Source organism: Bufo bufo, chromosome 1 (genome assembly GCF_905171765.1).
Source record: "Bufo bufo chromosome 1, aBufBuf1.1, whole genome shotgun sequence".
Lineage (NCBI taxonomy): Eukaryota > Metazoa > Chordata > Amphibia > Anura > Bufonidae > Bufo > Bufo bufo.
Window position 1 is genome coordinate 46,303,354 of NC_053389.1, and position 25,422 is coordinate 46,328,775.

At 50.3% G+C, this 25,422-nt stretch overlaps 1 protein-coding gene across 2 annotated transcripts in view; it reads left to right on the forward strand.

Moving 5' to 3' along the window:
- LOC120994228 (aflatoxin B1 aldehyde reductase member 2-like) overlaps positions 1-25,422 on the forward strand; it is a 99,681-nt gene that overhangs the window by 62,871 nt on the left and 11,388 nt on the right. Inside the window, exons 1-2 of one of the 2 annotated variants that reach the window (XM_040422678.1) lie at positions 17,519-17,791; positions 24,153-24,343. In XM_040422678.1, the coding sequence (XP_040278612.1) occupies positions 17,524-17,791; positions 24,153-24,343 (459 nt within the window). In that variant the 5' untranslated portion in view covers positions 17,519-17,523. Of the gene's footprint in view, positions 1-17,518; positions 17,792-24,152; positions 24,344-25,422 lie in introns of those variants that run through there. The other variant, XM_040422683.1, reaches the window with a different exon arrangement.

The following is a 25,422-nucleotide window of genomic DNA, read 5'->3' on the forward strand; positions in this document are numbered from 1 at the left end:
GAGTTGTATCTCTTGCTTGAGTATCTTCCCTTGTGGGCTATCATTTCACTGGACCTGTGTTCTGCTGCAGCAAGTACTCCGGATATTGCCAGCTGTCTTTGGATCTGTCTTCACGGCTGCTGCAGCTCCTTCAGCTAAGTGTGCAGACATTGTAGTGTTTCTGTTTGTTTTCTGACTGGATCCGAGGCGACCCCGGGGCCGTCCATATACTGAGCAGGGCACCGGTGGCCGTGCCCCTTCCACTATTGTAGGGGTTACAGTGGTCATCAGTCTTAGGTACGCGGGCATGCCTCGTTCCACCATTTGGATCCGGGCATGTGCTTAGCAGCATAGGGAGAGCTTTGAGGGTCTGACAGGGGTCACCCTTTATCCTCCCTAGTTTGGGTCCGGTCAGTAGCTCTATTTACTGTGTATGCTCTTGTTGCTCACATACAGCCGTGACATTATAATCCGCCAAAACAGTCCTTTTTGACATGGATCCGCTTTCTGGCCTGGTTGACCGCATGCAGGGTCTTTCTTTGGAGGTAGCGGATCTCCGTCAATCTATGACTCACCTTCATGCATTGGGCTATGTTCCGGCCCATGGAGTCTGTTGCGAGCCAAAGGTCTCACTTCCGGAAACGTTCTCCGGGGGCAGTGAGAATTTTGTTCGCTTCAGAGAGGCATGCAAACTCCATTTTTGCTTGTGTCCCCATTCCTCTGGTAATGAGGAGCAGAGGGTGAGGATTGTCATCTCCCTGCTCAGGGGTAATGCTCAGACTTGGGCTTTTTCGCTGCCATCAGGGGATCCCTCCCTTCGATCCGTGGAAAGATTTTTTGTGGCCCTGGGGCAGATATATGATGACCCGGATCGTGTTGCTCTGGCCGAATCTAACTTACGTTTTTTATGCCAGCAGAACAAACTGTCTGCGGAGCTTTATTGTTCTGAATTTCGGAGATGGGCAGCTGATTCAGGTTGGAATGATGCTGCACTCCGGAGTCAGTTCTGTCATGGTCTCTCAGAGAGATTGAAAGATGCGTTTGCTTTCCATGAGAGACCAACGTCCTTAGAGTCTGCCATGTCATTGGCGGTACGCCTTGACAGGCGTCTAAGAGAAAGAAACGAGACCTCTCTGTCCAGCCATTGTCAGTCTAGGGGCAGTGGTGCGGACTCATTCAGTGTGCAGGGGCCTCATCCTGTCTCGGTCCCCTCTGAGGAGGAGCCCATGCAGCTAGGTCGACTTGCCCCTGATAAAAGAGGATTTAGTCCTCAGAGTATGGTGTGTTTTTGTTGTGGGGGCATAGGTCATTTGGCAAATGTTTGTCCGTCTAGGAGATTCTTGAACTGTACTAAGAGCGATAATAAGAGAAAAACCTCAAAAGGTAAATCATCAAACTCTGCTTCATCTGCTACTTTGGGCAAAGTTGATGTAGGAATTGATGCCTTTCCTCTGACCTGCAGTTCCCATTTTCTCCTGTCTGCCAGGGTGGCGCTAGAGAGCAAAGTCATTTCTTGTGAGATTTTTGTCGATAGTTGAGCGGCCGTCAATCTTATTGACACTCAATTTGTAGCCATGCATGGTTTTTAGGTTTGCACATTAGAAAAGGGTATACCTGTTTTTGCTATTGACTCTGCTCCACTCTCACAGAGATCTCTGAAGGGCATTGTTCACAATATCCGGCTAGCTGTAGGTGACACTCATGTGGAGGATATATCTTGTTTTGTCCTTAACGGATTGCCTTCTCCTCTAGTTTTGGGGTTACCCTGGCTCACTAGACATAACCCCACTATTGATTGGCAAGGAAGGCAAATAAATGAGTGGAGTGACTTTTGTAGAGAGAATTGTCTCACAGCGACTTTTGCAGAGGTGTCTACTAAAACTGTGCCATCATTTCTCTCTGATTTCTCGGACGTGTTTTCCGAGAGCGGTGTTCAGGAGCTACCTCCTCACCGGGAGTTTGACTGTCCCATTAACCTCATTCCCGGCGCCAAGCTGCCAAAAGCACGCCTCTACAATCTCTCACAACCGGAAAGAATCGCAATGCGAACCTATATCTCCGAGAGTCTCGATAAGGGGCATATTCGTCCCTCAAAATCACCTGTTGCCGCTGGTTTTTTTTTTGTTAAAAAAAAAGATGGCTCTCTGAGACCTTGCCTAGATTTTAGGGAGCTGAACCGTATCACAATTTGCGATCCCTATCCCCTTCCTCTAATCCCGGTCCTCTTCAACCAAATTGTTGGGGCCAAGGTTTTTTCCAAATTGGATTTGAGAGGCGCGTACAACCTGGTCAGGGTCAGAGAGGGGGATGAATGGAAAACTGCCTTTAATACCCCTAACGGGCATTTCGAGAATCTCGTTATGCCTTTCGGCCTGTTGAATGCTCCGGCCGTCTTTCAGCATTTTGTTAACAGTATTTTCTACCATTTAATGGGGAAATTTGTATTGGTGTAACTTGATGATATTTTGATTTTTTCCCCTGATGTTCAGACCCATCAGGATCATCTTTTTCAGGTTCTGCGGATTCTGCGGGAAAATAAATTGTACGCCAAGCTGGAGAAATGTCTTTTTATGGTATCGGAGATTCAATTTCTGGGTTTTTTCCTCTCTGCTTCTGGTTTTCGCATGGATCCGGAGAAGGTCCGTGCTGTACTTGAGTGGGAGCTTCCTGAGAATCAGAAGGCATTGATGCGCTTTCTGGGTTTTGCGAACTATTACAGAAAGTTCATTTTGAATTATTCCTCTGTTGTCAAACCCCTCACTGACATGACAAAAAAGGGGGCGGATTTTTCCTCTTGGTCGGAGGAGGCGCTTGCAGGTTTTTCTAAGATTAAAGAGAGTTTTGCGTCTGCTCCCGTCTTGGTGCATCCCGATGTTTCCTTACCTTTTATTGTTGAGGTGGATGCTTCCGAGGTGGGTGTGGGTGCGGTTTTGTCCCAGGGCTCTTCTCCTGCCAAATGGCGACCCTGTGCCTTTTTCTCTAAAAAACTCTCCCCGGCAGAGAAAAAATATGATGTGGGAGATAGGGAGTTGTTGGCTTTCGAGGAATGGCGCCATTGGTTGGAGGGGGCCAGGCACCCTATCACCGTTTTTACCAACCATAAGAATCTGGCATACTTGTAGTCGGCCAGGCGTATGAATCCGAGACAGGCCAGATGGTCTCTGTTCTTCTCCAGATTCAATTTTGTCGTTACATTCCGCCCTGGGATCAAAAATGTGAAGGCTGATGCTCTCTCTCGCTGTTTTCCGGGAGGAGGAAACTCAGAGGACCCGGGTCCCATTTTGGCGGAGGGGGTAGTTGTTTCTGCTCTATATTCTGATTTGGAGGCCGAGGTCCAGGCTGCCCAGACTGAGGCACCTGCCCGTTGTCCTTCTGGGAAGTTGTTTGTGCCTCCTGAGCTACGTCACAAACTCTTCAAGGAGCATCATGATACTGTTCTTGCTGGTCACCCCGGGAGTAGAGCCACAGTAGATCTCATTGCTCAGAGATTTTGGTGGCCTGCTCTTCGTAAGTCGGTGGAGGGTTTTGTGGCTGCTTGTGAGACGTGCGCTCGCGCTAAGGTCCCTCGTTCACGGCCTTCAGGTTCCCTTCTCCCGTTACCCATACCTTCCCGTCCTTGGACACACCTGTCCATGCCATGGACTTTATCACGGATCTTCCTCGTTCCTCAGGGAAGTCAGTGATCCTGGTGGTGGTGGACCGTTTTAGCATGATGGCTCATTTCGTACCTTTCCCTGGTTTACCCAATGCTAAAACGTTGGCGCAAGCTTTTGTCGACCATATTGTTAAATTGCATGGCATTCCCTCTGATATTGTTTCCGATAGAGGCACGCAGTTTGTGTCCAGATTCTGGAAGGCTTTCTGTTCTCGCCTGGGGGTTCGGCTGTCCTTCTCTTCTGCTTTTCACCCGCAGTCGAATGGTCAGACTGAGCGCCTCAATCAGAATCTGGAGACATATTTGCGCTGTTTTGTGGCAGAGAACCAGGAGGATTGGTGTTCATTTCTCCCTCTTGCTGAGTTTGCTCTGAACAACCGTCATCAGGAATCTTCTGATAAGTCACCATTCTTTGGTGCATATGGGTTCCATCCGCAGTTTGGGACATTCTCGGGAGGGGCTCCTTCTGGTTTACCTGAGGAGGAGAGATTTTCCTCGTCTTTGTCTACCATTTGGCAAAAGATTCAGAGTAATCTTAGAAAGATGAGTGAGAAGTATAAGCGTGTGGCTGATAAGAGACGTGTGCCTGGTCCGGACCTGAATGTGGGTGATCTGGTGTGGTTGTCTACAAGAAATATTAAACTGAAGGTTCCCTCCTGGAAATTGGGTCCCAAGTTTATTGGGCCTTATAAAATCTTGTCAGTCATCAATCCTGTTGCCTTCCGTCTTGATCTTCCACGGGTTTGGAAGATACATAATGTATTTCACAGATCTCTCTTAAAACCATATGTCCAGCCCACGGTACCCTCCTCTTTGCCTCCTCCTCCGATTTTGGTTGATGGCAATCTGGAGTTTGAGGTTTCCAGAATTGTGGACTCTCGCATTGTCCGCGGTTCTCTTCAGTACCTCGTTCATTGGAAGGGTTATGGTCCTGAAGAGAGGATGTGGGTTCCGGTGTCGGACATTAAAGCCACTCGCCTCATCAGGGCATTTCATAGGGCTCATCCTGAGAAGGTGGGTCCTGGGTGTCCGGAGTCCACCCGTAGAGGGGGGGGGGGTACTGTCACTACCAGAGCTTTGAGACGTTCTCACAGCTCTGTTTCTCCACCCCTGTGATGATGTCACTACTAGAGCTTGGAGGAGTTCTCACTGCTCTGTTTCTCCGCCCCTGTGATGAGGTCTTTACTTTCTGTTTCCTTCCTCCCAGCTGTTCCTCCTCTGTTTGATTTCTCTGCCTTTAAATCACCCCTCCTCCTTTGTAGGGAGCGGATTATATTTCTGATTTGAGTTGTATCTCTTGCTTGAGTATCTTCCCTTGTGGGCTATCATTTCACTGGACCTGTGTTCTGCTGCAGCAAGTACTCCGGATATTGCCAGCTGTCTTTGGATCTGTCTTCACGGCTGCTGCAGCTCCTTCAGCTAAGTGTGCAGACATTGTAGTGTTTCTGTTTGTTTTCTGACTGGATCCGAGGCGACCCCGGGGCCGTCCATATACTGAGCAGGGCACCGGTGGCCGTGCCCCTTCCACTATTGTAGGGGTTACAGTGGTCATCAGTCTTAGGTACGCGGGCATGCCTCGTTCCACCATTTGGATCCGGGCATGTGCTTAGCAGCATAGGGAGAGCTTTGAGGGTCTGACAGGGGTCACCCTTTATCCTCCCTAGTCTGGGTCCGGTCAGTAGCTCTATTTACTGTGTATGCTCTTGTTGCTCACATACAGCCGTGACAGCTTGTCTCTGTTACTTCAGGCGCCACACAGTAGAATACAATCAGTAACCAGGTGTACTGACCTGCATCCGTTCTGGGCCCAAGGATGCCGCTTACCCGGGATGGCCACCAACCTTTCAGCAACCGTGCGGCCTTGCTTGATAATAAGACTTCTGCCCACACGCTGTACACTGTCTTTCTAGAGAAATCTCTCTTTCAAAGAGCCGGATCCAGTAAGGGGACAACAGCTAATCTCCTTCCTCTGCGTGTCCATTCACTCCCGGACATCCGCAAGCCAGGATGGAATCGGATTCAGTCTCTCAAAGAACATTGCTTCCACCATATCAGATCAGCACTTCCTGGTTTTCAGAAGCAGCTAGCATGAGTCATCATCTGCTTTGCATATGCAGATTCCAGAGTGTGCTGACTGTGCTGCAAAACAGTGGCCTCTAGTGCCCGGAATGCCAAATGACAGCTTCAATACAATTTAAAGGGATTCTGTCATGAGATTTGAGCCCTATAAGCTAAACATATGGCCTGGTCCGTACTAATAACATGAATCCTAAACTGCCCTTATTAAACCTGCTTGTGGCTCTATTAGTCCAAAAAACAGTTTTTTATAAGCTGTCACTCACCTACCTAAGGTGCCCAAGGGGTTTTACGTTAACCCAGGGTGCCTGCCCGCACCCCTCGCCGTCTGGTGCCCAGCGCCGCCTTCTTCACCTCAGCCCCGCCTCCGCAATCCTCCCGTCCCTCTGCTAGATCCGGCGCCTGCGCACTAGGCTCAGCCTGATGCGCCGCGGACTCCTGGCAGCGGCTTCGTTGAGTGAAGTGCGCATGTTCATCAGGCGGCGCATGCGCACTTCGCTCAACGAAGCCGCTGCCAGGAGTCCGCGGCTCAGTGCTGCGCAGCCTGCCTGCGCCTGCTGTGTCTGCTCTGTGCTACTGCTGTTTGTAATGTAGCGTGGCCGAGCTCTGTTCAGTCCGCGGTACAGGAGCTTTTGTTTCCTGTACCCGGCTGGACTGACAGGAACTGCTCACTTAGTGTGCACTTCCTTTCAGTCTGGCCAGGTACAGGAAACAAATGCTCCTGTACCGCCGACCGAACAGAGCTCAGCCACGCTACACTAGAGGTGACAAGGGAGGGAGGGGGGGGTAAAATGAGAGTGACAAGGGAGGGAGGGGGGGGTAAAATGAGAGTGACAAGGGGGGGGGGGTAAAGGGGGGGGTAAAATGAGAGTGACAAGGGGGGGTAAAATGATGAGAGTGACAAGGGGGAGGGGGTAAAATGAGAGTGACAAGGGGGAGGGGGTAAAATGAGAGTGACAAGGGGGAGGGGGTAAAATGAGAGTGATAAGGGAGGGGGGAGAGAGTGACAAAGGAGGGAGGGGGGGAGAGAGTGACAAGGGAGGGGGGGAAGAGAGTGACAAGGGAGGAAGGGAGGGGGGGAGAGAGTGACAAGGGAGGAAGGGGGGCAAGAGAGTGACAAGGGAGGGGGGAAGAGAGTGACAAGGGAGGGGGGTAGAGAGTGACAAGGGAGGAAGGGAGGGGGGTAGAGAGTGACAAGGGAGGAAGGGAGGGGGGGAGAGAGTGACAAGGGAGGAAGGGGGGCAAGAGAGTGACAAGGGAGGGAGGGGGGGAAGAGAGTGACAAGGGAGGGAAGAGAGAGACAAGGGAGGGAAGAGAGAGACAAGGGAGGGAGGGGGGGAAGAGAGTGACAAGGGAGGGAGGGGGGTCGAGAGTGACAAGGGAGGTGGGGGGGGGGGGAGAGTGACAAGGGAGGTGGGGGGGGGGAGTGACAAGGGAGGTAGGGGGGGAGTGACAAAGGAGGGGGGGGAAGAGAGTGACAAGGGAGGGAGGGGGGAGAAGAGAGTGACAAGGGAGGGGGGGAGGGGGGAGGAGAGAGTGACAAGGGAGGGAGGGGGGAGGAGAGAGTGACAAGGGAGGGAGGGGGAGGAGAGAGTGACAAGGGAGGAGGGGGGGAGGAGAGAGTGACAAGGGAGGATGGGGGAGAGAGTAACAAGGGAGGGGGGGGGGAGAGTGACAAGGGAGGGAGGGGGGAGGAGAGAGTGACAAGGGAGGGAGGGGGGGAGGAGAGAGTGACAAGGGAGTCCCCAGAGCCAGACCAAGAGCCAGACTGCAGCCAGAGACCAGATCATCTTATTGTCCTGGTGGTAAGTAGACAATGCAATATGTTTATTATTTAATTGTTTAATTATTAATACTACATTGGAAAATAATTTACCTCATATTTAGGGTCCATACACACATCCGTGTGTGTTTTGCGGATCCACAAAACACGGACAGCGGCAATCTGCGTTCCGCATTTTGCAGACCACACATTGCCGGCACTAAGAGAATATGCCTATTCTTGTCCAATAGGACATGTTCTATTTTTTTCAGGATCGGAATTGCGGATACATAGAAATGTATGGGTCCGCAATTCCGTTCCGCAAAAAGAGACAGCTACAAGAAGCTGGATTAACCGTAAGGGAAACATAGCAGTTCTTTTAATTTAAAAGCTGAGAAAGGGGTGGAACATATGTGAAGTCATGATATGGGCAGATCATCTGATAAGGGGAGGGGGGCAATTTCTTATCTTGCCTAGGGCGGCAAAAATCCTTGCACCGGCCCTGCCACAATCTCACATGCCACCCATACTCTGAGCCCATGGTCTCGTAGCTGTCCCAAGACTTGTCGCAGCTTCTGGAGGTGATCTTCAAAGGAAGCCCCGAACACTACTATGTCATCCAGGTATATCAATACTGATTCGAAGTTGAGGTCCCCCAGACAGTGTTCCATCAATCGCTGGAATGTCCCCTGGAGCATTGGAGAGGCCGAAGGGCATCCGGTTGAACTCGTAGAGTCCCATAGGTAGAATGAAGGCCGTCTTGGCTTTGTCCTTATTGGCCACTGGCACCTGCCAGTACCCACTAGCCAGGTCAAGAGTTGAGAAGAACTTTGCTTGGCTTAGGGCTGATAATGACTCCTCAATCCGTGGAAGGGGGTAGGCATCCCGGACGGTGTGAGCATTCAGCTTCCGATAATCCACGCAGAACTGGAGACTCCCGTCTTTCTTCCGCACCAAGACTACCGAAGCAGCCCACGGACTTTGACTCTCCTGGATCACCCGGTTCTCCAACATGCTGGCCACCATATCTTTCACCTCCTGATACATCTTAGGTGGGATCTGCCGGTAACGTTCCCTGATCGGCCCAGCATCGCCGGTTGGGATTTCATGTTCGATAGCAGTAGCACACCCAAAGTCCTCATCATGTCTTGAGAAGGCCTCCTGAAATTCCCAGAGGGTGACTTCCAGCAAATCTTGTTCCCCTGGGGTCAGGGTTCTGCAGTCCACCCCCATACGGGCCATGATCACTCGACCGTTCCACTCCGATGTCTGGGTTTCCCTTGAATGGATCTCCACGGCATAGGTCCAGGCTGATCTCCTATCCAGCTGCAGCGTGAAGCCCCTTCGTCGAGCGATACTTCCTTCGGACACATAAACTTTGGCCAGCAGGGTGTTTTCGGGGACGGTTAACTCGCAGTCCTCAACATTACAGCAGAGTATAGGCACACATCCGTCCTTCACAACGGCGAGGGCCCGGGCTACCAGTTGGCGAATCTGCGTTTCTTCTTGATAAGTGGGTTCGATTAGGACCTCCAGTCCATTCAATCGTCGTCCAGCCCCCACTGGCAGCATCAATATTCGCTCTTGTCGAGGTGGGATCTTCAGCGGGGTCCTCCGGAGCACTCTCACGTCTCCAAAGGACCGACCGGACAGGTTACTCTTTTGCAGGCTACAGCTCCTCACCATCTGTTGTAAGTCCTTCTGGGTAGGCCGGTGTGCGGTGGCCCGTTGACAGTACTTCGGCCCTTCCTTGGCATAGAAATGTATGGGTCCGCAATTCCGTTCCGCAAAAAGAGACAGCTACAAGAAGCTGGATTAACCGTAAGGGAAACATAGCAGTTCTTTTAATTTAAAAGCTGAGAAAGGGGTGGAACATATGTGATGTCATGATATGGGCAGATCATCTGATAAGGGGAGGGGGGCAATTTTTATCTTGCCTAGGGCGGCAAAAATCCTTGCACCGGCCCTGCCACAATCTCACATGCCACCCCACTCGAAGTTGTCGTCCTCTGCAACTCTCCCCATACAAACTCTTCTTGAGCATAGCGCTGTGGAGGCACACCAGCATTGGGCCTCGCTGACCTTCTCAGATTGAAGGTTTCAGAAGTACTGGGGACATCAGGCATATTTGACAAGAGAGGAGCTGTTGACTGTTCAGCATTGCACCTGGGTGGCAAACCTGTCACAGCCGGAACCTCGGTGGACACCTGGGCAGGGACAACCCACCATTCCTACTCTTCCTCATCTGAGGGACTTTCCTCCATACTCGGAGCGTGAGGAGGCACCCCCTCCACGCACACTGGCTCATCAAAATTGCAACGTTTCAACATATTACGGTGTAAGTTCCGTGAGGGTCCCTCTGTCCCTACTGGCTCTACCTTATAGACTGGAATAGCGGGGTCTACCCTTCTCTTCACCGTGTATGGAACTGCCTCCCACCGTCCATCCAACTTCCCAGACGGCCGTTTGGCTTTGACCATCACCCGGGACATACCCATCTTTCTGCACTGGTCTTGGGTTAGGGTGTATCACCTGTCCCAGGCGCTCCCCCACAACCTTGTGGACCACTCTCAGCCGGCGGCTGTGCTCCTGCACCCATGCGGTGGTACTTCTCGGTGGGGGCTCCATCGGGTTAGGCATGTGGAGATCTTCAATCTCCCGTCCGGCTCGTCCAAACATGAGCATATGTGGAGAGTATCCGGTGGTACTGTGTACTCTGTTGTTATAGGCCCACATCAACTCAGGTAGGTACGCGGGCCACTGGGCTTTTTGACTGTCTTCCAGAGTCCGCAGCATCTGAAGCAAGGTGCGATTGAAGCGTTCGCAGGCCCCGTTTCCTTGTGGGTGATACGGAGTGGTGCGGGAGCGTTCAATTCCATACAGTTGGTACAGTTCATTCATTAGAGTACCCTGAAAGCATGCTCCCTGGTCAGAATGTATCCTCCGTGGACACCCGAACACCTGTATAAAGTGTTTACAGACAGCTTTGGCGGCCGACTCTGCGGTTTGGTCTCTGGTGGGCACAGCCACCGCATACTTGGTAAAGTGATCTGTCATGACTAGACAGTACGAGTGTCCCGAGGTAGAGTACCCAATCTGTACATAATCAATCATCAGAAGATCTAGGTGCGCTGTACTCTTACTCAACCCACAGGATCGACACTTGAGACATGCAGCGGCCACCATGTTGGCCAGATCTGGACATTATACCAGCCGTTGGAGCCACTTGAACGTTTTGTCGCTCCCAAAATGAGCTCCCTTTTCATGAGCTTCCCTGGCAGCCTCCGGTCCCAACGACATGGGAATGACAATCTGATGCCAGTACTGCAGCTCTGACTGTAAGTATATGATCCGGCACAGGAGGCCCTGGGTAATTGTCAGCTTGTCCCACTGCCTTAACAACTTCTGACCCTCTGGGGTCAGACGGGCTCGTTCTTGTGGCCGAGGCCAGATCTTGCTCCGAACCCATTCTTTCACTTTCCACAAATCCCGGCAACTATCCTGGACTCTCTCCCAATCAGTCAACGTTTTCCCCAGCACTAGCATCATTCCAGACGCCACCACACTTGAATGTGCCACATCCGGGAACAGAGGTAAGCGACCAAGGTCAGGAGTTTCAGTATCGTCTAACTCCTCATCGGCTCTCTGAGTCGACTGTCCTACTGGACCGGAACTTGATGCGGTATTGGTACTTAGAGAGGCGTGCCAACCATCTTTGCTCGAGTGCACCGAGCTTGGCATTCTCCAGGTGTGCCAACGGGTTGTTGTCCGTCATCACGGTCACTTCTGCACCAGTCAGGTATTCTGCAACCCTTTCGGTCATGGCCCACACCAGTGCCAGTAGTTCCAGTTTAAAGGAGCTATAGTTATATGGGTTGCGTTCTGACTCTCTTAGGGACCGGCTCCCATAGGCAATGACTCTCTCCCGTCCATCCTGGACTTGGGACAATACGGCCCCCAGACCATGTAGGCTTCCATCAGTATACAGCAGGAATGGGTTATCAAACCGCGCGTAAGCCAGGATCCGCGCATTGGTCAGCGCCTCTTTCACCGCTTCAAAGGTCTCTTGTTGTCGGGGCCCCCAGGCGACGGGGCGTTTCTTTGGCACCCCAGCCGTGCCTCTTAGCAACTCGTTCAACGGGCCCACCAGATGAGCGAAGTTGAGTATAAACCTCCTGTAGTAGCCGGCCAGTCCCACGAACGCCCGTACCTCCCGTAGCGTACTTGGCCGGGGCCACTTCTGAACGGCCTCCACCTTGCTGGGGGCCGGTTTTACCCCCTCCTGGGTGACCACATGTCCTAAGTACTCTATCTGCTGTCGGAACAGCTGGCATTTTTTGGGCTTGATCTTGAGCCCATGGTCTCGTAGCCGTCCCAAGACTTGTCGCAGCTTCTGGAGGTGATCTTCAAAGGAAGCCCCGAACACTACTATGTCATCCAGGTATATCAATACTGATTCGAAGTTGAGGTCCCCCAGACAGTGTTCCATCAATCGCTGGAATGTCCCCCGGAGCATTGGAGAGGCCGAAGGGCATCCGGTTGAACTCGTAGAGTCCCATAGGTAGAATGAAGGCCGTCTTGGCTTTGTCCTTATTGGCCACTGGCACCTGCCAGTACCCACTAGCCAGGTCAAGAGTTGAGAAGAACTTTGCTTGGCTTAGGGCTGATAATGACTCCTCAATCCGTGGAAGGGGGTAGGCATCCCGGACGGTGTGAGCATTCAGCTTCCGATAATCCACGCAGAACTGGAGACTCCCGTCTTTCTTCCGCACCAAGACTACCGAAGCAGCCCACGGACTTTGACTCTCCTGGATCACCCGGTTCTCCAACATGCTGGCCACCATATCTTTCACCTCCTGATACATCTTAGGTGGGATCTGCCGGTAACATTCCCTGATCGGCCCAGCATCGCCGGTTGGGATTTCATGTTCGATAGCAGTAGCACACCCAAAGTCCTCATCATGTCTTGAGAAGGCCTCCTGAAATTCCCAGAGGGTGTATTCCAGACAAATCTTGTTCCCCCGGGGTCAGGGTTCTGCAGTCCACCCCCATATGGCCATGATCACTCGACCGTTCCACTCCGCTGTCTGGGTTTCCCTTGAATGGATCTCCACGGCATAGGTCCAGGCTGATCTCCTATCCAGCTGCAGCGTGAAGCCCCTTCGTCGAGCGATACCCCCTTCGGACACATAAACTTTGGCCAGCAGGGTGTTTTCAGGGGACGGTTAACTCGCAGTCCTCAACATTACAGCAGAGTATAGGCACACATCCGTCCTTCACAACGGCGAGGGCCCGGGCTACCAGTGGGCGAATCTGCGTTTCTTCTTGATAAGCGGGTTCGATTAGGACCTCCAGTCCATTCAATCGTCATCCAGCCCCCACTGGCAGCATCAATATTCGCTCTTGTCGAGGTGGGATCTTCAGCGGGGTCCTCCGGAGCACTCTCACGTCTCCAAAGGACCGACCGGACAGGTTACTCTTTTGCAGGCTACAGCTCCTCACCATCTGTTGTAAGTCCTTCTGGGTAGGCCGGTGTGCGGTGGCCCGTTGACAGTACTTCGGCCCTTCCTTGGCATAGAGTTGATGGTCTAGGTCTCTCAGTATATTCATGCCCAGGGTCACGTCCATTCCTTTCCGGGACGAATGGTCCACCAGCACGACCCCTTTCTTGCCGATGTCTTGCCCAAACAGTCAGACCCGCAGACTATCCCTCGGACATCCATCTCTCTATTATCGGCAGCCGTCAGCCTGATGACGCTCCCGTCTTCGGGCTCCATCATATGCCAAAAGTGCCTCTCGAAGAACTCCAGAGGCATTAGGGTACACTCTGACCCTGTATCAACTAGGCAGCAGACCTTTCGGCCTTCCAACTCGGCTTCTAATACGGGGCTGCTGGCATACAAGTCACGTTCTTCACGCAGAGGGCTTAACTTCGCACCCTTTCAGTCCAATCCTGCAATGTCATGCTTCTACCGTCATACTTTGGCAGATGATGCAGCAGTGCCCCTACAGAGATGTATCCTACTGTGGTAGCCATATTGTTGGGGGCAAGCTGGACTTGCACCTGTGCACCCTGGGCTGGGTCCTGATCCGGCACCAATGGTGCCGGGGGACGATCTCCCGCCGCGTTCCCATCCATAACGGTCGCTGTATCCTGCCGACTACGCCAAGTTGTAAGCCGTGTACCGGGGTGGGCTTCCCAGGATACAGCGAAGTCACAGACAAGAAAAGCGACACTGACACCAGCTATATATGCAAGAACAGAAACTTTACTTTAACAATAGTGAAAACACAACAATATAAGTATACACTGCGTGCAGAATTATTAGGCAAATGAGTATTTTGACCACATCATCCTCTTTATGCATGTTGTCTTACTCCAAGCTGTATAGGCTCGAAAGCCTACTACCAATTAAGCATATTAGGTGATGTGCATCTCTGTAATGAGAAGGGGTGTGGTCTAATGACATCAACACCCTATATCAAGTGTGCATAATTATTAGGCAACTTCCTTTCCTTTGGCAAAATGGGTCAAAAGAAGGACTTGACAGGCTCAGAAAAGTCAAAAATAGTGAGATATCTTGCAGAGGGATGCAGCACTCTTAAAATTGCAAAGCTTCTGAAGCGTGATCATCGAACAATCAAGCGTTTCATTCAAAATAGTCAACAGGGTCGCAAGAAGCGTGTGGAAAAACCAAGGCGCAAAATAACTGCCCATGAACTGAGAAAAGTCAAGCGTGCAGCTGCCAAGATGCCACTTGCCACCAGTTTGGCCATATTTCAGAGCTGCAACATCACTGGAGTGCCCAAAAGCACAAGGTGTGCAATACTCAGAGACATGGCCAAGGTAAGAAAGGCTGAAAGACGACCACCACTGAACAAGACACACAAGCTGAAACGTCAAGACTGGGCCAAGAAATATCTCAAGACTGATTTTTCTAAGGTTTTATGGACTGATGAAATGAGAGTGAGTCTTGATGGGCCAGATGGATGGGCCCGTGGCTGGATTTGTAAAGGGCAGAGAGCTCCAGTCCGACTCAGACGCCAGCAAGGTGGAGGTGGAGTACTGGTTTGGGCTGGTATCATCAAAGATGAGCTTGTGGGGCCTTTTCGGGTTGAGGATGGAGTCAAGCTCAACTCCCAGTCCTACTGCCAGTTTCTGGAAGACACCTTCTTCAAGCAGTGGTACAGGAAGAAGTCTGCATCCTTCAAGAAAAACATGATTTTCATGCAGGACAATGCTCCATCACACACGTCCAAGTACTCCACAGCGTGGCAGGCAAGAAAGGGTATAAAAGAAGAAAATCTAATGACATGGCCTCCTTGTTCACCTGATCTGAACCCCATTGAGAACCTGTGGTCTATCATCAAATGTGAGATTTACAAGGAGGGAAAACAGTACACCTCTCTGAACAGTGTCTGGGAGGCTGTGGTTGCTGCTGCACACAATGTTGATGGTGAACAGATCAAAACACTGACAGAATCCATGGATGGCAGGCTTTTGAGTGTCCTTCCAAAGAAAGGTGGCTATATTGGTCACTGATTTGTTTTTGTTTTGTTTTTGAATGTCAGAAATGTATATTTGTGAATGTTGAGATGTTATATTGGTTTCACTGGTAAAAATAAATAATTGAAATGGGTATATATTTGTTTTTTGTTAAGTTGCCTAATAATTATGCACAGTAATAGTCACCTGCACACACAGATATCCCCCTAAAATAGCTAAAACTAAAAACAAACTAAAAACTACTTTCAAAAATATTCAGCTTTGATATTAATGAGTTTTTTGGGTTAATTGAGAACATGGTTGTTGTTCAATAATAAAATTAATCCTCAAAAATACAACTTGCCTAATAATTCTGCACTCCCTGTACAGACTAAGTTATACCCCAGGCCCACAGTCATCGTCCCTGTCCGAGGGACAGGCCTAGCCCGATGGCGCACACAGCAGAGCCTGCAAGTCGTGCCGCTAAAGAGGACACACCTAGCCGGTGGCAGACGCAGCAGAGCCTGCAAGTCAAATACTGCGCCGCAGTCCAGTACAGTAAGGCCTAGTAAAACATATAACCCTAACTATCTAACTACTATAAGGCCTAGGCTAGTCTCTGTTACTTCAGGCGCCACACAGTAGAATACAATCAGTAACCAGGTGTACTGACCTGCGTCCGTTCTGGGCCCGAGGATGCCGCTTATCCGGGATGGCCACCAACCTCTCAGCAACCGTGCGGCCTTGCTTGATAATAAGACTTCTGCCCACACACTGTACACTGTCTTTCTAGAGAAATCTCTCTTTCAAAGAGCCGGATCCAGTAAGGGAACAACAGCTAATCTCCTTCCTCTGCGTGTCCATTCACTCCCGGACATCCGCAAGCCAGGATGGAATCGGATTCAGTCTCTCAAAGAACATTGCTTCCACCATGTCAAATCAGCACTTCCTGGTTTTCAGAAGCAGCTAGCATGAGTCATCATCTGCTTTGCATATGCAGATTCCAGAGTGTGCTGACTGTGCTGCAAAACAGTGGCCTCTAGTGCCCGGAATGCCAAATGACAGCTTCAATACAATTTAAACATAAACATTTACAGGCAGAGTTTATCCACAATCTCACACAGTCTTACTACCAACCTGTGTTTCAATGAGGAGGATGCCAGGATAGTTTGGATGGTCATGTAAAATGTTTGTGGGGATATGGCATTGTCATCACTACCTATTACTCATTCTATTGTCATCTGACTCTTTAACACTTTTGTAACTGTGGCTGCTCAGGGTGCAATTTCCCTCAAGTGCGATTCTCCGCATTGTTGAGCCCTATTCTAGAGCCTTGTTTCTTCATGTCCTATCCCTTTTGACTAACACCGATATTTATTGTTCTATGTAATTTAATAAAATTAATTATTTTTATAAAAATAGCATCCTTGTTTTTTGGTGTTTATTCAGAGTAGCTCCTGTGCCAGAACTCCACAGCTCCGTCCATTGTGTAGTGGACAGGACTAGTAACTGCAGCGCTGCATCCTGATTAAAACATTACCTTTCTTTTGTTTGTATGTTAAACAGCTGCAGAGAAATCTGTGTTTTTTTTATTCATATGCAAATTAACACATTGGAGCACCTGGGGGGGAGGGGCGGGTCTGAATCGTTGGAGCACTACTTTACTAACACCCCTGTCCTCTGCACACACACCCCTCCTACTGATTGACAGGGCTAGATATCAGTGATTGTGGTGAGGAGCTCAGGGTGTAGCTCAGTGATTGGGGTGAGGGGCTCAGGGTGTAGCTCAGTGATTGGGGTGAGGGGCTCAGGGTGTTGCTCAGTGATTGGGGTGAGGGGCTCAGGGTGTCAGGATGTTGCCCAGTGATTGGGGTGAGGGGCTCAGGGTGTAGCTCAGTGATTGGGGTGAGGTGCTCAGGATGTTGCCCAGTGGTTGGGGTGAGGGGCTCAGGGTGTAGCTCAGTGATTGGGGTGAGGGGCTCAGGGTGTAGCTCAGTGATTGGGGTGAGGGGCTCAGGGTGTAGCTCAGGGATTGGGGTGAGGGGCTCAGGGTGTAGCTCAGTGATTGGGGTGAGGGGCTCAGGGTGTAGCTCAGTGATTGGGGTGAGAGGTTCAGGGTGTAGCTCAGTGATTGTGGCTCAGGGTGTAGCTCAGTGATTGGGGCTCAGGGTGTAGCTCAGTGATTGGGGTGAGGGGCTCAGGGTGTAGCTCAGTGATTGGGGTGAGGGGCTCAGGGTGTAGATCAGTGATTGGGGTGAGGGGCTCAGGGTGTAGCTCAGTGATTGGGGTGAGGGGCTCAGGGTGTAGCTCAGTGATTGGGGTGAGGGGCTCAGGGTGTCAGGATGTTGTCCAGTGATTGGGGTGAGGAGCTCAGGGTGTCTCTGTGTGATTGGGGTGAGGAGCTCAGTGATTGGGGTGATAGGATCAGGATGTTGGTCAGTGATTGGGGTGAGGGGCTCAGGGTGTCATTCAGGTTCTGCATGGCTGCTTATCTCTGTGCTCATTTCACATATTTTTTGGCCGGCCGCCATGTTAAGTTAATATGTGACAGGTTCACTTGACTTTATGTTGGCCAGTGCTGTGGGTGGCTTGTCTGCTTGTTGGTCGTTTTCCTTCATTCTCACCTCTCTTTCTACTCTCACCATGCTGCGACAGGGGCTCCCCCGCACCGTGCTGGGTGCAATGGAATTCGGGAATCGCATGGATGCCAAAACAAGTGACCAGGTGATGCAGGAGTTCCTAAGGCGCGGATACGACGAGGTGGACACCGCACACTTTTATGCTGGCGGAGAAAGTGAGCGGATACTGGGGGAGATGGGGCTCGGTGCCGGAGGTAAGCAGAGTCAATTTCTGGAGCTGCACACAACTCACTGTAAGTGTGTGAACAAGGCTTGAGACGCCAGGGTTTCCAGTTCTCAGCACTGGAGATATGAGACATAAAGTAGTCATCATGGGGATCAGGGAGGCTTCCAGTTTCCAACCTCTTGCGACTCATTCCATTGAAGGTTACTACAGCCGGCCTCTCCATAGGCCGAATTTACCTGTCCTACAGTCATCCTTTCCCCGGCTGAAATGGTCGAGCGAGTGAAAAGCTAGTACTAGATAGCAATCACCTGTACATGGGCCGATGATTGGGAACAAATGTTTGGCTGATCATTGACTTGCTTAAACACCGCAGTGATTAGCCAACAATTAATGTGCTGTGGACAATATGCAAACTGCACAGGGGATGAATAATCATATTAACGATCATTTCTCCCCCCCTACAAGGTGTAATCAGCGCATTAATCACCATTCCTTCTGAGCTTATCCTGTGTGAAGCGTTAATTTTAACGTAAATTTGTTTTCCCTTAGTCCTAACAGCAGCACAAGTGGGGAGTTCTCCCCTATGAAACTGGTAGGACAGGTGGAATTTTTATTGATAAAAATTTTACTACCAAGCTAATTAAACAATTAACCCACCCCCTATCAAGGGACGCCCGCCCCTCTACCAGTGCTTTATCAGCAAGTACACAAAACAAAAATAGGGTGGGAAATTTGTGTGCTGTTGTGATGACTAAGTGAAAATAAATTTATGTTAAAATTAACGCTTCCCTTACGTCCTAACCAGCAGCACAAGTGGGGACCTAGCAAGGAGCAACAGACAAATTGGGAGGGTTCCCCGTTTTTTTTTTTTCTTTTTTTTATGAGTGGGCGGCACTGAGAATGGTACGTCCAAATGCCACACCCTCAGAGCGCCTAGAATTTAGGCAGTAATGCTTCATTAAAGGTGCTGCGGGAGCTCCAAGAGGCTGCAGCACAGATTTGTTCTAGCGGAACCAATCTTTTCTCCACATAGAGTGGGCAGTGACAAAGGATGGAGGAGACAACCCCTGAGCTAGAAAAGCTTCATGGATTGCCTCTTTTACCCATCTACTCAAAGAGGGTTTGGAGGCCTTTGTTTTTCCCCGACAAGGACAGCAGGAGGTGTTCGGATCTTCTGAAGTCCGCAGTTCTGTTCAGGTAGATTCTGAGATTTCTTGAAATGTCCTAGAAATGGAGGGCTTTTTCCTCCGGAGATTAGGGAGAGGGACATAAAACCGGTAAAGTGATGGTCTGATTAGTATTTCTAAATGATGGTACCTTAGGGACAAAGGTCGGTAGAAACCTCAACAGAACTCTGTCCTGGAGGAAGAGGGTATAAGGCTCAGCGGCCGCCAAGGCCTGAAGTTCTCCAATCCTCTTGGCCGAAGTTATGGCCAGTAGAAATGTGACCTTCAAAGATAAAAATCTAAGGTCCACATTTTCTAAGGGTTCAAAGGGGGGAGAGGATAGCTGTGGCAAACCTAGCCACTTACAGAATGTCATTGTATATATCTTGCTCTTACTGTTATGTTATTGCCTGTATGGTTTGTGTAGCAGAATGGATACTCTGGCTACATTGTTATTTCCCTTTTGTTAGGCTGTCTGTACGGCTCAGTGTGTTAAATGTTCACTATATTAAATGCATTGCTTTTCTGTACCTCTTCTCCTCCCCCTTTTTCCTGTCCCATTGTTTCCCTAGCAGGGTGTTGTCTCAGGGACACTGGGAGACCAGTTTAAACTAGCTGCTCTGTCCCTCCTCAATCTCCCATCAGCCCTTGCTATTGTCTGGCCCCACCCTTCCTTGTACTATAGTCATCTATGTACCCTATTGTATGTAAATTAGGCTGTGGGGGGGGGGGTTTAAAGTAGGTGTGCTATGCCTAAATAAATTGAGTTGACTCCCAAGCTATGTGTCGTCTAGTTCTTGGGAATAAGGGATTATCGTAAGGCTACCTGGATTATTGTATGCTGTTCCTGTCTACCAGCGTAGTTATTGTGGATTATACGGCCTCTCCGCTACAATAGCCCCTTCAGAACCACAGATAAATCACATTCAGGGATAGGTCTCAGGATTCTAGGTTTTAATCTTTCGGCTCCTCCTGAGTGGGGGGTCTTGTGATAAAGGTCTGCTTAAAAAGGCAGAAAGCGCACTGGTATGAACTTTGAGCGTTGACGGGCTTAGACCCTTGTCCAGGCCGTCCTGCAGAAACTGTAGAATAGCTGAAAGAGGAGGATCTGAGGGTACAACCTCTTTATCAGCACACCACTGAAGGAAGATCTTGTATATCCTTGAGTAAGCTTTGTTTGTAGACTCCGCCCTGGAGTGTGAAAAGGTTCTTAAGACCTCCACAGAAAGCCCTCTAGCTTCTAGTAGATTGAGTTTCCTCAGATCTAGGCAGGGACCTGTGTCCTGATACACAAGGTCCTGCGTTAGGGGAAGTCTCCAATATGTGCCCTGACTCATCTTCATGAGCTGAGTGAACCAAGACCTCTTCGGCCAGAATGGTATTATCGCAATGAGCGGGGTTTGGTCTTGCTTGATTTTTGTCAATACCCTTGGTATCATGGAAATTGGAGGGCATACGTAAGCCAGCCTGAACCTCCATGTTATGGACAGAGAGTCTATCGCTAGAGGATTGTACTCCTTGTAGAGGGAGCAGAATCTGTCCACCTTGGCGTTCAAGCGGGTCGCCATCATGTCGATCTCTGGAGTACCCCAACGGAGAGTGATCTGGGTGAAAACATCTCTGTTCAATGACCATTTGCCTGGAACTGGCAGACTCCGACTCAGCCGATCTGCAACTATGTTGAGATTCCCTCTGATGTGAACAGCCGAAAGGTGGGATAGACTGGTTTCTGCCCAAGCAATAATTAGACCAACTTCCTGGAGGAGAGGTTGAGATCTTGTGCCTCCCTGTCTGTTGATGTAAGCGACTACGTCGTATTGTCCGAGCGGACTCTTACCGCCTTTCCGTGGATAAGAGGAGCAAAGTGGTAGAGAGCGAGACAAACTGCTCTCAATTCTCTCAGATTGGATGAGAGAAGCCTATCCTGCTGACTCCAGGTACCTTGTACTGGATTCTCCTCCAGATGGGCTCCCCAAGGGAAGCGTCTGTGGTCAACGTGATCCAACGAGGTTAAATCAAGGTTCCTTCACCACCTGAGGGAGGAGCGGACTTCGGTAGACAGGGAGTGCGTCTTGTCCAACCCCTTGGGGTTGCGATTCCAGACTGCTAACACTTCTTCCTGAAGTGGGCGTAGGTGCCATAGGGCCCAAGGAACTGCTTCTGCAGATGCTGACATGTGGCCTAACATCTTCATGAGAGTTCTGATGGACACCCGCCGGGGTGTCATGAGGAACTGTGCGGCTCTTATCACTCGATCCCTCCTCTCTGGAGAAAGGGAAAGAATCATCCGTTTGGAGTCCACAATAAAACCCAGGAACATCCTGGAAGTAGATGGAACGATCTCCGATTTTTCCCAATTTATGAGCCAGCCCAAGCGCTGGAGAGACTGAAGAGCCAGCTGAAGATGAGATAAAAGAACGTCTAGAGTAGCGGCTTTAAGAAGCCAGTCGTCTAGGTATGGCACGATCTCTAGCCCTTGAAGCCTGAGTTGGGCGACAACCGGAGCCACAACTTTTGTGAAAGTGTGGGGAGCGGAAGAAATGCCAAAAGGCAGCACAGCAAATTAGTAATGTTTTACCATCCCTCTTATGGAGACCGCAACTCTTAAAAACCTCCTGTGAGCTGGGTGAATGGGGATGTGAAGGTAAGCATCCTTCAGATCTAAGGTGATCATTAGATCGCCAGGGTTTAGGATGCTGATAAGTGATCGAATGGTCTCCATTCTGAAGCGCTTTGGTCTTATAAACCGATTTAGGCAACGCAGGTCTATGATCATGCGCCAACGCCCAACGGCTTCGGGACTAGAAAAACGGGGGAGTATACTCCCAGCCCCTGTTCGTGAGGAGGGACTTCCTCTAGGGCCCTTTTTTGTACATAAAGGCGGACCGAATCCTCTAAGATAGACTGTTTGGTCTGGTTTAGAGTTTTGGTTAGAACAAACTTTTCTCGGGGAGGGGACAGAAAATCGATTTTGTACACAAACATAATTATTTCTAGGACCCACTGGTCCAGAATGTTTCGCAGCCAGGCCTGCTGAAACAAACTTAGGCAACCTCCAACCGGAGGGAAACTGAAATTTTGAGTAACGCACAGACGATCTGGAGGGGATAGGGGAGGATAAGCGGGAGAGTCATAGATCCGCTTTACGGTCTTTTTCACGGCCGTGACCCCGTCCGCGTCTGGATGACTCTTAACGTCTCTGAGACCTGGAGGGGCCCTGGGTTCTTGAACTTCTGGCCCTACTCCGGCCCCAAAAAGATTGTTGGGGGAGGGACTTCACCTTTTTATCCACAAGGCTCTCCATTAATTTATCCAACTCTGAACCAAAGAGTCTTCCTGGTTCATATGGTAAGTCACACAGATTAAATTTGGAGGCGTTATCGGCAACCCAGGGACGCAGCCATAGGAGCCACGACTGGCGGATGAAAGAGCCATACCTTTGGCGGCTAACTTCAGGTGCTTTGTGGAAGCGTCACACAAAAAGTCCGTTCCTAGGAGCAAGGTTTTGAATTGATCTAGTACGTCCGTTCTGGAGACTCCAGATTCCAGGCCCGACTGGATTCTGAGAATGCGGGACCGAACAAACTCTGCGACCTCTGAGGAAGCAACTGCAACTGAAGCAGAGGCTGCAGCTGTGGAATAGCTGCACCTCAGAGTGCACTTGGCCCTACAATCTAATGGATCCTGAAGGTTGCTTCCGTCATCAGAAGGAAGTAAGGTCCTTTTAGACAACTTGGAGATTGCCATATCGACCTTCGGAGGCGGTACCCACAGTTCTGATTCCGATTCCTGGAGAGGAAACATCAGCTTAAATCTCTTAGTGAGAACCGGACCTTTTTCAGGATGCTTCCATTCTGTTAGCATTAGTTTCCTTAAATTTCCATCCACTTTAAAAGCCCTTGGCCCCCTAGAGGTGGACGGTGGAGCTTCCCCTTGCTCAACATCATGATCCCTTGATCAGATGGAGCGTAGAAGTCTTTGCGTCTTCTCGGCAGGAAAAAGGTAAGTGGCATCATCTTCATCCGAAGAGGAGGAACGGTCTTCTATCGAAATTGCGTCTTCCGCCATTGGTACAGGACCTGGCGATGAAACTCTGGCCCTTTTAGAAGAAAGGGCACTTTTGATCTCCATAATGGATTCCCCATAAATTCTTTCATCCAACCGAACATGTCACCCATAGTGGGTTGCGTCGGGGGAAGACGGCATAAAGGACACCTATTATATTCATAGGAGTCCGGCATCGGCATCTCACAGCTGGCACAAGTTAGGTGCTTCTGTTTATGGGAGGATTTCCCATGCTGGTCGCCATTGGGAGACGCCATCTGCAAAACAACTTGAAGAGAAAGTACTATAGTAATGAACAACTCACTGCAGGCAGAGAAGGAGAGTCTAGCGTTTGCTGTGCTTATATACCTGACAGACCCTCCCGATGACTCGCGCCGGTTATGGCGCGCATGCGCGCGAACGCCGAACAAACTCAGCGCGAGCGTAGCAGCCGGGACCGCGGACAACATGCCGCAACAGCGCTGAAGTGCTGGGCCGTGCCCACAAGAGTGGGATCTCGCCAGGGAAAAGAGGGAGCCGTGCTCCATCCGACTGAGGAGGCAGAGGCCACATCCCGGCCGAAAATATAAAAAATGGGCCAAAAAGGGCCAAGTCTTGGCAGCAACTGAAAATCAATAAGGTAACAGGCAGGCCGCCTGAACCTGTCCTAAGTCCACAGGACAGAGAAAAAAGCACTGGTTGAAGAGCGGGCGTCCCTTTATAGGGGTGGGTTAATTGTTTAATTAGCTTGGTAGTAATTTTTATCAATAAAAATTCCACCTGTCCTACCAGTTTCACAGCGGAGAACTCCCCACTTGTGCTGCTTTTAGGACGTAAGGGAAAGGACACTTATAGGTCAGGTTCTCTGTAGCCAGGGAGTATTGGCTTGTTTTCAGCCATTTAGTCTGGTGGCCACCCGACGGCTTAGGGAGGGTGGGCAGGGACTGGTGGTCCCCCCCCCCCCCCCTTTTCTTATCCCCCTTTTTGTATTATCTTCCCCTGGTGCCCGTTTTGCTTAGGCATTTAGGGGTTAACGTAGGGATCCGGTTTGGAGAGGGGGCGGGTATCCAGGAGGGAGATAAAATTGATTATTGTGGTTTTGTTTGCTGACCGGGGGGCGCAGGTGTTGATGGTCCAAAGTGTACAACCCTTGACTTAGATTTTGTAATTTTCTGCCAGTGAAGATAGCGACTAAAGCCAATCCACTGGAAGGAAATAAAAACCTAAAACCGGAGAGCGTGCGTCAGCAGCTAGAAGCTTCACTGAAGAGACTGAAGACCTCCAGTGTCCACCTGTTCTACCTGCACATCCCTCACCACAATACCCCACTGGAGGAGACACTGGCAGCCTGCCAGGACCTGTACCTGGAGGTAATGCACTTAAAGGATAACTGTCACCTTTGGACCCTAATTTCAATTTTCATATATGTAGTTACTATTGCCCTGATATTCCAGAATCACTAACTATTAGACTTACTTACCCCATATTTAATAAGATCCAGCCCTTAGCAACCAGTTTGCACAAAACTGCAATTTCCTTATTCAGTTAAGATGGCCGCCACTGCCCTCACCCTGAGGCTAATCCAGCCTGCTGTCACTACCCACAATGCATTGAGCTCCTCCTGCACCAGCTTCTGCACCTCAACCAATAGGTGCTCTCCACACTTAAACACGCCCCCCTCCTGCTATCACATACACTTTAGGAACATCCCCCTCCCCTAAACAGTGCCATCCACAGATCCTTTAATCATCGCTCATCTCTTTACTTGGATACCTTACTCTCAGCTCCGGTAACAGCAGGCAGTGCGAGCGGCGCTCACTCACTGATGTCACGTGCCTGCTCCTCCCACTAGGCGGCGCAGGCGCGTGACATCAGTGAGTGAGCGCCGCCCGCACTGCCTGCTGTTACCGGAGCTGAGAGTAAGGTATCCCAAAACACGGACAGTTACTTGCGCTGCTGGTTCCGGTGTAGTGTGGTGGGTAATTCACACTGGAAAGTCATATGGTAAAAGTTTGAAACCGCGCTGCTTGAGATTTTGTCTTCCGATACACAGGTGAATGAATCAGGGTATTTAGCCTCTATCCTCCTCTCTCAAAGGGTTCGATCCTCCTCAGACCGCCTCCTCTGCAGGGTTAGATAACCGGCATATAGTGAAGTACCCTCTTAGTTGTTAATATAAAAAGGTTTTATTCTACTCACAGACAATGGTAGACAACAGGAATATCACAATGATAAAATCAATAACGTTCCTGCCCGACCCGGGTTTCACTCTCTGGCTTCCTCAGGGGCGACAACTTCAACTCGGTGAGCTGACCGCAGGTGGGCGGATATACACATGAGGCGGAGCCGCTCGCGCAGAAGCGCCTAATGGGCGGGGCCAAATTATAAAGTGGGCAGGGCATGGTAAAGCAACCGGCGACTAGTGGTAAGAATGTGGGCGGCGCATACT